Source organism: Protopterus annectens, chromosome 9.part0 (genome assembly GCF_019279795.1).
Source record: "Protopterus annectens isolate FY-2018-M chromosome 9.part0, PAN1.0, whole genome shotgun sequence".
Lineage (NCBI taxonomy): Eukaryota > Metazoa > Chordata > Ceratodontiformes > Protopteridae > Protopterus > Protopterus annectens.
The window spans coordinates 537,869,403-537,883,460 of record NC_056743.1 but is presented as its reverse complement, the minus strand read 5'-3'; the positions used below and the strand labels follow the sequence as shown (position 1 = coordinate 537,883,460).

Below are 14,058 nucleotides of genomic sequence, written 5' to 3'. Positions count from 1 at the left end.
TTTGAGGGAGTTCTAACTGTTTCAGGTGCCTGGTTAGGTACATGACAAAGTGGACATTGTATTCGATCATGGATCTAATAAGAGCTTACTTGTGTATTTGTCTGCAGTACTTTGCACATTTAGGGAGAAACAGTGGAGGAATAATTGTTTTTTGTTTTTAATCACAAAAAGGTATCATAGATGTTTACCAAGCAGTATCATACCTGAAATGTATAGCATTGCAAACATCTATCATATACAGTTTAATTTTAATGTTTTACATATGGATTAATAAACTTCGGTCTGATGTGCTGTGGCAATTTTTGTGTTTGGTGTTACAGTTTAATTTCAACTGTAGATACTTTTGATTGGTTTAATACTATCAGTTTACTGGCACAATTTTTTCACAGTAGACTAAGATGTATGTTGAAGAGTCTATACCAGTTCACAATACTAAGAACCTTTTGTTTTGTGTTTGCAGGAGTGAGCTTGTTAATTCCTCAAGGAGCAATTCCTGAAGAAAGTTCATGGGAAATGTACATGATGATTAATCAAGGAGAACCAAGGTAAAAAAATAAATAAAACAGGAATAAACATATAACATGTTAATTTTTTATATAGTATAGAAATCATAGTAGAATTGTCAGTCACATATTTTAATTTTTAATGAAACCTGACTAGATTTTCAAAGGTATCCTGCATTTTCTATGCATCAAACCAACATTATTTTACAAGTGTGTTAAAAAGATCTGTCCTGATGCCCGCCCCAGCAGTGCAAAGTAATAAAACCCTAGCTAAGTGACAGATAACCCATATTCCATTAGTTGAACAGATGCTGAAGTGAACAGAACAAGGAGAAATGGGGTGAATGAGGTCAGGGAGCAGGAACTGGCTGTGGCTTATGGCTTGGGTGACACCTAGAGGGAGCATTAGGTGTTGCGCTCTTGGAAGAAGCCTACTGAGGAAATGCTGCCAAGTAGTGCAACAGCAACTAAATCTGTAAGAAACTCACATGAGGTGCCCACGTCTCCTGCTGCAGGTAGCTATAGTGGTGTTAGGAGAGTGCCAATGAGGGTTTTGAACTCAGGAGGGATGGACATTTGCAAGGTCCAGCCAACATGGTCACATCCTACTCTTCCATTCACCCATCTCCAGAGAATGAATGGACTGATAAGGCTGTCATATCCATGAACGCATGGGTTGAAGGGCCCTCATACAGGCAGGGAGTCATTGATGCCCACTCCAAGAATTTAATGAATGGGATATTCTGGCAAAAAAAAGATGAACCAATGGAAGATACCCAGGGGAAAGGAGATTTAAAAGATATTAAAAAAAGAAAAGAAAAAGAAAAATATGTGTTTTGTTGCTCAGGAAATATTTGTTTTTCAAAGTAAAAACTGATTCTCATCTTTTGACTTCAAAACCTGTTGAAATGATAGAATTCTATTTTATTACAATAAACCACTTGCTATACTGTTTGCAATGCACATATCCTGGGAATACCAGGTAGTTCACTAGAATTTTTTCTGTAACTGAGATTTCTTTTGCACTCACATATTGTTTTCAACTGTAGTCTTACACTGTAACAATACATCTTGTATTTCAATTTTAAACTTGCCTAGAAGAAAGTAAACTAGTAATGTATACAAACCCATATGTATGTGCGTGCGCGCGCGCACACACACACACACACACACGCCTAATTTATTGTCATATAGTTGATTTGGAAGACTTGTCATTCGAGAAAATGGTTTATAGGTGGAGCCAGAAAGAGTTGCAAAATAGTAAGATTGCTTCTAGGTGAGTGTTTGTCAGTTAAATTTATATAAAGGGCTAAGGAAGCAGATAGATTTGTTGGCTTGCTTTACTACTGCTATATTTGAAGAAAGTGGCTGTCTGTATGTGTGTATCTTGTTTAGTGATACTGTTACAGAAAGGGTGTTTAGCACTTTAATGTGTAGGGGTGGTTTAGCTCATGAGTAAGGGGTTATTTTTAACTGCCCTAGAGCATTGGATTCATTGCACTCTTTACAAGTTCATCCCTGCAGCATTAAAAAAAAGAATATACATCAAAAGGTATAAAGTCAAGATATACAGTTTAACAGGAGCAGAATTAATGCAATTTTTATGTATTATATAGATATCACTGCTTATAAGTCTGATAGGATTTGGTGTGACTCGCACTATTATGGTACATGTTTCTTGTCTAACAGATGGTCATATGTAAATGGTACTGAAAAAAAATTAAATGACACCAATCTGTCATTCTATCAGTTATTAATAAATAAGACATTTACTCACTATGCCAGTTTTGTGTTATTTGATTCCTTCTCTTTGCACTGATGGGCTTGTGTTGGGCATTTGGCCTCAGTTTCTGGTACTGAACGTATACACATTTGTTATATGCAACCCTTGGCTATCCTGCAATGTTTGATTACATCGGGTCTCAAAGGAGTTATCAGATGCTTACAAATGAGTCTCACTGTGATACTGTTTGCATATTATGAAAGCCTTAGAGGAGGTTCTCTCATGCATCAGTGATGGTGTCACAGGTGACATGATCCCAGCACTCCCATCATGTCACCTGAGAGTGTTGGGTAACAGGTCTTTTCCCCATGCTCATCACTCCATGGCATCATTTTTTTATGTACATTATCAGTGGGACACTGAACTGGAACACTGTACTACATTTCCCTAAGTGTTTATCATGGTCTGTTCTGAGAGATTAGATATTGGATTAATATGATAAAGCAGCCAAGTCAAAAGGGCTAAATGGATGGCATTTTTACGGCAATTATGAAGGTTCGCTGAATATGAACATAGTGTTTGTGTTCTTTTGCTGGTTCTGCTGCTAAAATGTGCAAAAACATGCCAGACATTTAATTCCTTTTTCTTCGTATACTTTTGTACATGTTGCTTCTTTTATGTGCCCAGGAAGAGTGAACCATTTGATTAAGCAGTGATTGTCTGTGGTAATCCCTTAGTTTTTGTACATGTATTTATGTAAAGTAGCACTGTGCTTGCAGGCTTGTGCATGTTATTATATTACTGTATTAGGCAACATTACCTGGATATGCAGCAGTACTGTTTTTCTTGACTGGCTAGGAAAGTCTGCTGATTCAATATGGTATCACTCGTTGCCCTGACTTTTTTGTAAGCTATGACAATCACATCTTGGTATGAGTTTAAGGTTTTTCTGTATAAGGGGGGCATACATGAGGTGATTTTCTGAAGACAGTTATAAAAGAAAACATTAAATGAGCCAATGATAACTTATTGATGTAGATTTGCATATCTGCCATTTTCTTAAATAATAATAGTATTTACTCAGTGTCCTGTGTATGCACGTTTTAAAGAAATCCAGAAAAGTTAAGAATGCATTGATTTTAAAGTTAATCGATTTTAATTAATTAAAGAATATGATAAAAATATTTTCCTTTCATACCATTCAACAAATAATCTATCTGAAAAGTTCTTAAAAGAAAGGCTTGAACTTCAGTGGCTGTACAAAGCTTTCCTTCTTTGTAGGACAACTATCAATAGCATCACAGGTTTTATTATTGAGGATGTAACTGAGTCAAAAAAAACAAAACAAAATCAGTCACGACAAATAAGGAAGGATAGCTTTATTACAGGCATTCTACATGAGTTAACATTTTATATGCTGTTACTGGTATGCCTGTATTAAGGGACTTAGAATATTTTATTCTCTTAGCAGATTTATATCAAAGAGTTTTTCTCGGGGTGTCCTGTACTTGAAAGATAATAAGAAATGTTAAAATTTAAGATTCTACTCTGGACAAGTTATGTATTTCCTAATCATATCTACACATAATTACTTTAATGTGACAGACAATGAAACTATCAGTTCCTTATGAAAATGTTAACAGATTTGCCTTCTATACAGTAAATTACCACTTTTCATTGAAAATATAATTGTTAGTGTTTTTGCCTAGACTTAATAAAGAATAACAACAAAGCAAAAGGAACGACACACAGATGAACGCAAAATAAAACAAGGAGTGGGAATCGAACCAAACACCACAGGACTTTAATAAATTTATTAAAGTCCAGTGGTGTTTGGTTGGATTCCCGCTCCTTGTTGTATTTTGCGTTAATAAAGAATAAACCAGGTCCGTACTGAAATTATAGTATATTTTGAGCTTTATCAAATTATTTTCCTTCCTTTTTTCCTATATAATGACTGAAAATTGAGTATCATTAATAGTTTGCTTTTGTTTAAAAATGAATAGGCTAAACTTTGTCAAAGTCAGCATTTTCAGTACATCTGCCCTTTCTACTACTTGACATAGACATGCCCCGGGATTCATGAAGCTTGCACCAGGCGCAGGAGTAGCGTAGGTAGAATAATGCCAAATATGGCTGTTAAGCGATTCAGGTATGATTCATTACCACGTGCACTACCGGCCTACGCCAGAACTGCGCAGCCCTCGGCATAGGTATGCTAATCACCCCATGCGCAGTGTCGCACCATGCAAATGAAGGCAGATAGTGATTCACGAAGTGGTGCAGGTGTAGCGTAAGCCCACAGAAATGTAAACCAAAAAACACGGTTTACATTTTCCCAAACAGAACATCGGAGCTATGGAAGCGGACCAGACTCATGTATTACAAAGTTAACATATGCCAATGGCTAAATACACAACCAATGGCATAAGAAAAGATGCACAACACCTAAAAAACAATATGTAATGTCATGTCCACATTAACACACAGTACAACCGCAGGGCATGTGTGTGCAAACTGGAACATAAAGAAAATATATAAAAATGTCATAAAATCGCAATGTAATACAAAGCAGGTTTACACCATAATACACAATGGTAGGCATGGAACACTACAACCAAGGTGCAAGGGTTGCTAAGGGCCTGCGACAGTGTTCGGTGTGGTAACTATGAATTAGTAGTCAATGCCATGCAAATGAGGCAGATAATACTGAATCGCAAATGTCCCGTCGGATGAAGGTTGAACCATAGGGCGCAGCACTATAATACCAAGGAGTGGCTCAGAGGAGATACATGACATCAGCAGAGGGGTGTGCCACCGTAGCAGCAAGCACATTAGAGAAATGCAAACTGGCCTGACCGTTGCTAAGCAAAGCTGCAGGACAGGGGTGGGGAGGAAGGTATAGAATCGTTTAGCTGAGAGCATACATGGTGCCCAAAAGCACATGTGTACGGGGATGAAAATGTGCCCAAAACCCAGTAAGTAGATGCACGCGGCGCGAACAATAACACAAACAGGAAGGTCAGGCGAAGAAAAGAAGGAAATGCCGAAGTAGGGTAATTGGCGTACTAATGAGCAATCAGCACCAATCAACTCACGGCGGCCACTCGACGGCAGCTGTCAAGTCTGCTCGCAGAAACCTGCAAAACAGGATAGGGGAGGTATCAGAATGCAAAGAAAGGAGGGGAGGAATTGGATTGCAAAGATAGGAGATCTGTCATAGCAGAGCAAAGCAAACCGACAGTAGACCGGCAATAGCACACATTACGCAAGATACGCCAGGTCTAGGAAAGTACAAATGAAAGCAGGCTGCTGGATGCATGCCAGAAAATGGTAGGTGGAACATGCAGAAATGTAAAGGGAAGGTCAAGAAGTAATCCACGGCAGCCAAATGTAATTCATCACCAAAGGCACCACAATAGTAGTTCCGGTATTAAAACACATAAGATATCCTGTAGCTACGATAATACATACACACCCTATGACATCATCGGTGTTCACAGCACAGTAGTATAAAGTGTGAAAGCACCCTACACACACCTGTGAATTCCCAAACACTGCACCATAGGTATAAACACACGGGGAACTTTTAAAATGTACATGTTGGGAGCTGCCATAGCTGCGATTCATCAGCATGTGTTAGAGACTGACGGTGTTGTGGAGGATGATGCCGACAACCACTGCAGGCCCCGGAGGAGGAGAAGAGTGTTCAGACCAAGGGTAACCTACCAGGGGCTACATGATCTGGAGATAGTAGAGCGTTACAGGTGGACAGGGACATCTTACAGCAAATAGTGGAGCTGTGCTGGCCATGCCTGAGAACCAGAAATAACAGAGGGGAACCCATCCTAGTGGACATGAAGGTATGTGTAAGCATGCGAATACTAGCCACAGGTACCTTCCAGAGGCCAACTGGAGATATAATGGGGATCTCACAGGCATCAGCATCCAGGGTACTACACCAGTTCCTGGATGCCATGTTACCACATGCCAATGAGCATATATACTTCCCCCAAACTCAGGAGGAGTTGGCCAGCAATATGCGTCACTTCCACTGTGTGGCACACTACCCAGAAGTACTGGGTGCGATAGGCTGCACACACATACAAATCAAGTCACCACCCAGTGAGCATGGTAGGCGCTACATAAACTGCAAGGGATTCCACTCCATCAACTGCCAGGTCGTGTGCAATGCCCAGGGCATTATCATGGATGTGTGTGCTGGCAGCCCTGGAAGCTACCATGACTCTCATATCTGGCATGCCTCACAGCTGTATCAGGTATTTGTCAGGGGGGACATCCCACATGGCCACCTTGTGGAGGATGCTGGCTATGCACTGGAGCCGTGGATGATGACTCCCATCAGAAATGCACACACACCCATGCAAGAACGCCATAATGAGGCACACGCACAAACCAGAATCATCATAGAGCGTGTGTTCGGGATGCTGAAATCATAATTCCAGTGCTTGGACACATCTGGTGGAGCCTTGCAGTACTCTCCAGGTATGTATGCCCACATCATCATAGTATGTGCCATGCTACATAATATGATCCTGTGGAAACAGCTGCAGCAGGGACAAAATGGTGAAGGCCCTCACAGCCCACCGCAATTGCCAAGGCCATTACAGGCACAGAGGGATTCAGACCATGAACACACTGTGCCAGCCCCAGTAGGCAGACGGAGGCATGCCCAATATGCCTATGCCTTGGCAAAGAGGGAACGTATGGCCCATACTCTAACAGTGTAGGCCCCTATGGACTGACACACCTCTCCACCTGCACACACAGTAAAATGGATGGCACACAAGCACGACCACCTGTAAATTGTAATGTATAGGTGGCCCACTGTGTGAATCCCACATAGGCACCCCTCAAACATTGTACACACAACAGCTATAGGAACAAGGAATGTCAACACCTGAACAGTAGATGTGCCTATCAGCATATGGTGGTGCTGTGTGTATAGGTTCCCAGGTACAACAGTAGGTTCATGGCCGACTGTCAGAGGCCATACACCAAATGGGGCAAACAGTGTCCGCTGTCACCACAACATCAAGTAACCAACTGTCATGTAGAGGAGCAGAGGCAATCGTGGGAGCACATGTGTGTAAGCACTGTTCTGCACACACTCAGCACAGAGTCCCTGCTTGCGTTAATGAGGGTCTCCACATAATATAATTATGGATGTTGTGTCAAGGCATGGGGTGTACCCATGACAGGTATTCATCACCCCAGCATGCTCCACCCACGGTCATTTGAAGGTGTAGCACAGTATCGTGTGTGGCTCACTGAGATATACATACCCAATGCCGGAGCACATCCAGTAAACATCACATGGACATACCATTAACTGGACTCATCAATATGTAAACTAACTGAGTTACCCATGTGAGTGCAGTATGGAGTAACAGCCGTAGTATACTCCACATACAAAACGACATAACACGTGTACAAATCCCAGATGGCCATATGTTAAATGCAGTAACCGTTGTGCATGTCCCCGGTCCCACGTCCTGCAAGGGATGTAACGTAATCCCGAAGGCACGAGTAATGCATGTCGGATGCAGGTCATCAGATCATGTTTAGCACACGTTACCGGGAATATGCATTGCCCACTGCTGGTAAGCGACGTTTAAATATGACTATATGGATATGCGCGAAACAGGGATAAGCTACACCGAATATCACGCAGATCACGGTCAGTGATGTCCAGAACAGGTGAAACCAGCATTATTCACCCCTGTACTAATAGCACCTGCTCTGAAGGGTAAAACGACCACTGCCAGGTGTAGAACACGCAATCATGTATAGAATCACCTAACACTATTGCTAGGCAAGATGTACCTATGGTAGGGTTGCCACCTCTTCAAATGACCAATGTGGGAAATACGTCAGATGTCTGCAGGCCGACACATACACCCCGCCAGTACGAAATTCAGAACTTCAGTTTTGCCTAGATAAAAGCTCATTCTTGTAATGTTTACTTACGTATTCTGTTTCTAGAACATATAGGTGGTTCAGATACAGAATAACTGTTTTATGCAACTATCACATAAACTATAGGAAATAAGTATGTTCTAAAATCCAGGACATTTGCCATGTTCACGAATATTTTGCAGGACACAACTGCCCAAAGAGGGACTGTCCCTCGCAGAGTGGGACAGCTGGTAACCCTAACCAATGGCAGGTGTGTAATGTGACAGGTACAGACACAAATGTGCGGAGTCCAGGAAACAGTATACACCAACAAGTACACAATGAAAGGTGTAGCTTGCCTGTCACTTTCCCCGTCAGATATATATATATATATATATATATATATGTGTATATATATATATATATATATATATATACATATATATATATATATATATATATATATATATATATATATATATATATATATATATATATATATATATATTTATATATATATGTATATATATATATATATATATATATATATATATATATATGTACATATATACATATATATAATACAGATAGACAGATAGAAAGGGCGATAGAGTGATATATGTTGATATGGCGATAGAGTGATAAACTTGATTTCTGCATTAGTAGCTGTATTTAGAGCACAACCAAAAGCTGTTTACTGAATTTCCTGTTTGAACTTAATTTTAAAATCGTTTTTTTCTCAGAACTTGCATATTTTCTGTCTTTGGCCCAGCACTCTTGTGTGGGGTCATTTACTGCACTGTTATAACTTGATATTACTTGTGAACCTCTGCTATCTCTGAAAAAACAAAACAAAAAAAAAATCTTGCTTTTTTCCCACTTTTCTGAGATTTAAAAAAGTTCAAGTTACAGGCTTGCTGTTCTTGAACTGTAATTTTTGCTTGGGCTAAAGGAAAGTCTCTCTGTTGATCAGTGGCAGTGAAAAACATTGAGCTGCTTCCCTGCCCCCCCCGTGGGAGTGGTTACTGACTTGAAGCTGTAGTTTTATTGGCCGTTTTGGGTCAATTCCTGGTTCTTTAAAGCCCCTGCTATCAAGCAAGCTTTAGAGTGCTTTAGTGCGATTTAGCGCGGAGTTGCCACTAGAGCAGCATCGGGCAGCGCTAGTTTAACAAGGTTAAACTTTTTCTGGCTCCGTAAAGTCTGTTCTTCATGTTTTCCCTTAGAACTGCTCTACTAGTAATCTAAACAGTATATCCCTTAACTAAAAAGCGCAGCACTTGTTCCTAAAAGCTTTTTTTTTCCTCAAAAAAGAAAAGCTCAGCACTTGTCTTAAAAGCATCTTCTTTTCAGGTTTAGCACTTCTGTATTATACAAAGTCCCTCACTAGCAACCCCCCCCCCCCAGGAGTACCAACTTCCTTACTAAGTCCTCTCTTATTCAGTTACACCTAACTTCTAAATTTCTCTAGCACGTCGAAGGGCCAGATGCTGGCGTCCTCTCCTGTCCAGTTGGTGAATTTGGGAATATTGAGGCAATGTTACAATTGCCTCATGTACACTGACAACCCTCTCCTCCTCCCACATAACACAAATACTTGCGAGAGATGCAGCTATTTAGCCAAACTGGAGGCTGAGCTCTCAACTCAGGACTGGCAAGACCAGACAGGAGGAGAAGGCAACTACACACACCACAAAACCAGTCTCACATAATGCTATCACAACAATGAATCAAACACATAAACACACAAAGTCATACTCGGAGGCTCTGAGCAAAAATTTACCTAAACAGCAGAGGCCTCCAAAGCAGACACCCAAGCAACTGCCACCTCATGACACACCACAGGCAACACATAAACCACAAAATCAGTGTGCAAAGCAGTCACAGCCCTTAAGGCCAAATACAACACCAAACATACTTGTCATAGGTGACGCCATAGTCAGACACACTGACGTCCCACTCACCAGGCTGAACAAGGAGAGGGTCACAGTAAGCTGCGTATCGGGCGCTAGAATCCACCACATAACACAAGCACTTGGGTCACTCCACAGCAAGTACAAATATAAGACAGTCATTGTCCATGCTGGTGTGAATGACCTGAGACGTACCTCCCTGGACTACATGAAAAGAGACATAGAGGAGCTCTCTGATTATGTAGCCCAGGCAGGTATGACCCTGACCCTGAGCAGTATCCTTCCTTCACCAAGAATGATGCCACAACATAGAGACAAGATGATCAGCTTTAACAATTGGCTTAATTTCTGGTGTCATTCAAAGGGGATCCAGTGTCTGTCTGCCTGGGATGACATGCTTGACAAGCCACGCTGCTTCGGAAGGGACGGCTTGCACCTGTCACCCCTGGGATTCCGGATATTGGCTAAGGCTCTTGCCACCCGCATAGTGCCTTTTTTAGGCAAGGCTCAAATTCTAAACCTACCACCCTAGAAAACAAAAATGGGAAGAAACTAAGGGTAATGCTGCTCAATGCCAGAAGTCTAAATCTCAAAATGCACGCACTCAAGGCCCTTCTCAGTATGGAGAACATCGATGTCTGTGCTGTGACTGAAACCTGGTTCAAGGCTCCTGAGAGCACCCCGGCACTATCAGGTTTTACCTCATATCATGCGTTCCGGCCCCAAAACCCGGACCACACCACAAAAGGAGGGGGTGTATCCATATTCATCAGGGATACCCACACCTCCAGGTTGGTGGCAACGCAAGAAAGAATCGGAAACCATCCAGGTGCAATTAACCATAGGCAAAACTGCTCTACAATTTGTAGCATGCTACAGGCCACCCTGTCAAACTCAGGAACCCCACACAGCCTTCCTGAAGACACTGGAGGTTATTAATGTATCTCCAAACACCATTATATTGGGTGACTTCAACTACCCGAATATAGACTGGGAACATTACTTCTAGCCCAAAGGTTCCTGGAGTTCATAAATTCAAATGCCATGGAACAACTAGTCACCGTTCCCACAAGAGGAGAAAATATACTAGATCTCATCATCACAAACACGGGGACAAAATGCTCCACACCGGAAGTATATCCCTCATTGGTGAGATCAGATCATAAACTAATTTCACTGGAAATCCACATCCGCCCCCACCCCAAACAAAAAAGACCACAGTGAAGAACTTCTCTAAAGCAAACTTCACACTACTCAAGACTGGTGTGGTATCCTTCAAGGCCCCAGAGCCAGTGGAAACCAAAACCCAAGCTGCGGAAGCCCTTACAAATGCCTTCTACGAACACCTCCAGGACTGCATGGATCAGGCAATCCCTAATAAAACCAAGACTCTTTCCACCAAGGGCAAACGTCCAGTCTGGTGGACCCCAGCCATAAACAAACTTTACAATAAGAGGAGAAAGCTGTTACATGATAGAGCAAAATCCACAAAAGAGAAGACACCTTTGATCATTATTAGGAAAAAAATACGAGCACTCATAAAATCATCCAAGGCCAACTTTGAGAGAAAAATTGCCATAGATTCAAAAGACAGTCATAAGGCCTTCTTCAGCTATGTTAGAAACCTGGGTGGAAACTCCCAGATATGCTCAGAATTAGTCCAAAATGATACAAAAATCACTGAACCCACAGACATTGCCAACATACTGGCAGACAGGTTCAGTGCAAACTTCACCCCCCCCTCCAAAAGGAGAGATAACTATCCCAGCGGAGTGTAGCCTCCCAGACATCTCAAATGCGCAGGTGAAAGCTGCTCTCTCTAAAGCTAAAAACACAGCATCAATGGGACCGGATGGTGTCCCCGGCTGTGTTCTACATGAACTCAACGAGGAACTAAACCCGCATATAAGGCAGCTGTTTAATCTTAGCCTTACCACAGGATACATGCCCAAGGAGTGGCGTACGGCAACTGTGGTCCCACTCCACAAAGGCGGTGCCTCTACAGACCCTGGTAAATACCGCCCCATAAGCTTAACAAGCCTGGTCTGCAAAGCTATGGAGAGGATCATAATGGAACTCATAAACAAAGACATAGGGGACTTGCAGACATTGGACCCGACCCAGTTTGGCTTTGTCAAGGGCAGATCATGCCTTTTGAACTTGGTCAACTTCTTCGAAACAGTCACCAAGGCCATTGATGACAGAAAGGCATTCCATACAGCCTACCTTAACCTTGCAAAAGCTTTCGACACAATACCCCACTTGGGTATTATAGAGAAACTTACCAGCTTAAATGTAAACCCATATGTCACAAGATGGGTTGCAAACTGTCTAAAGGACAGAACCCACAGGGTTAGAGTTGCTGGCGCCATGTCAGACTCCAAGTCGGTCACAAGTGGTGTCCCACAGGGCTCAGTCTTTGGCCCCCTGTTGTTCGGCATCTACTTCTCAGAAGTACAGGCAAACATAGGAGGACTATGGCTGACGAAGTTTGCAGATGACTGCAAACTGGGCACCATAATGGAAAGTACATCGGACACAGATATCTTTCAGAGGGGTCTCACGGAAACTGATAGCTGGTGCCAGAGCCATGGCCTGAAGTTAAATGCCACAAAATGTATAGTCATACCCTTCGGGAAAAACAAGGTAACCCCAAGCTACCATATAGGTGGCAATCCATTAAGCACAGAAGATGTTATCAGGGACCTGGGGACCCAGGTTGACAGTGGCCTTTCTTTTGACACTCACATTGCTAAAGTGGTTAGAAAGACCTTCTACATTGCCCACCTGATCATGAAGGAATTCACATCCAGATCAAGTGAGGTCATTGTTCCCCTGTACTCTTCACTTATCAGACCAATGATCGAGTACAATGCCCCATTCGGGATGTATCTCACCCGACACCTGCAGCAATTGGAGAGACCCCAAAAGTTCCTCACCAAAAGGATAAAGGGACTCCAAAATCTGTCATATGCTGCCAGACTGAAGAAACCCCAGCTCTATTCAGTCGCATACCGCCTGCTCAGAGGTGACCTGTGCCTGACATACAAGGCCATGTCCAACCCGGAATTAATGGACATGCTCCACCTCACAAAATCCAAATCTACCAGATCCACTAGAGCAAGCGACTTAAACCTTAGCACGGATATAAATAGGACATGCTGGAGGGATAGATTTGTCACCCAGAGACTCCCTATGATGTGGAATAAAATCCCGGTCCATGTGAGGCAGAGCACCTCGCTGGCTCTGTTCAAGAGAAATCTTGACCGGTGGATGGGAGATCGTAGGTTTACCCCGGGAATCATCTCTGTGTCACTGCTGGACAGAGGCACAACAAGCTAATGGGCACAGTATTTTTTAACATAAGGGGTGGCGTAAGCCACAAAACCTTGGGCTAGGCTTATAAATGCCTTAGGGCAGATAGCCTAGTATAAACCTATGAACCTATGAACCTATGATATATACGGAGTCAGTGATATCTGCAAATATATATAGATAGGTCAATGACATTCATAATACCGCAGAGGTACAAATAAATAGGATACCGCCAACTATGGAATGTGTAACATACCGACATGCATAACCACGAGGCTGAAAGACCAACAGAACACAGTACCGGAACAGTACAACCGCAAGTAATAGTATGATGATATGAAGGGACATTTAATTACCGCTGCCAGTGTTGCGGTCCACGTAGGTACTGTGTTCAACTGTGTTTGTGAGCGCCGTAGTCTGTGTATGTGTGTGTTGAGGGTGCCATGTGCATCTCCGTGTGACTGTAATGTGTGTGTGTCCACATTATGTGTCTGTTAGTGCCAACTCGGAGGTAGATCGTTATGGTAGGTGTGGGTATAGCTAGCCGTAGGCATACAGTTATCACCTGCCCACATTAGGAGGGACAGCCCCTCCCTGGGCAGGTGTGTCCTGACATAAAGCATTACAAAGGGCAAATGTCCAGGATTGTAGGACATTAATATGTCCCATATATAATGTAATAGTTGAT

General features: G+C 42.3%; 1 protein-coding gene across 1 annotated transcript in view; it reads left to right on the top strand.

The window, feature by feature from the left end:
• Window positions 1-14,058, top strand: part of UNC5D (unc-5 netrin receptor D) — a 3,101,373-nt gene that overhangs the window by 2,356,830 nt on the left and 730,485 nt on the right. Inside the window, exon 11 of the mRNA XM_044083087.1 lies at window positions 461-545. Coding sequence (XP_043939022.1) covers window positions 461-545 — 85 coding nt within the window. The remainder of the gene's footprint in view (window positions 1-460; window positions 546-14,058) is intronic.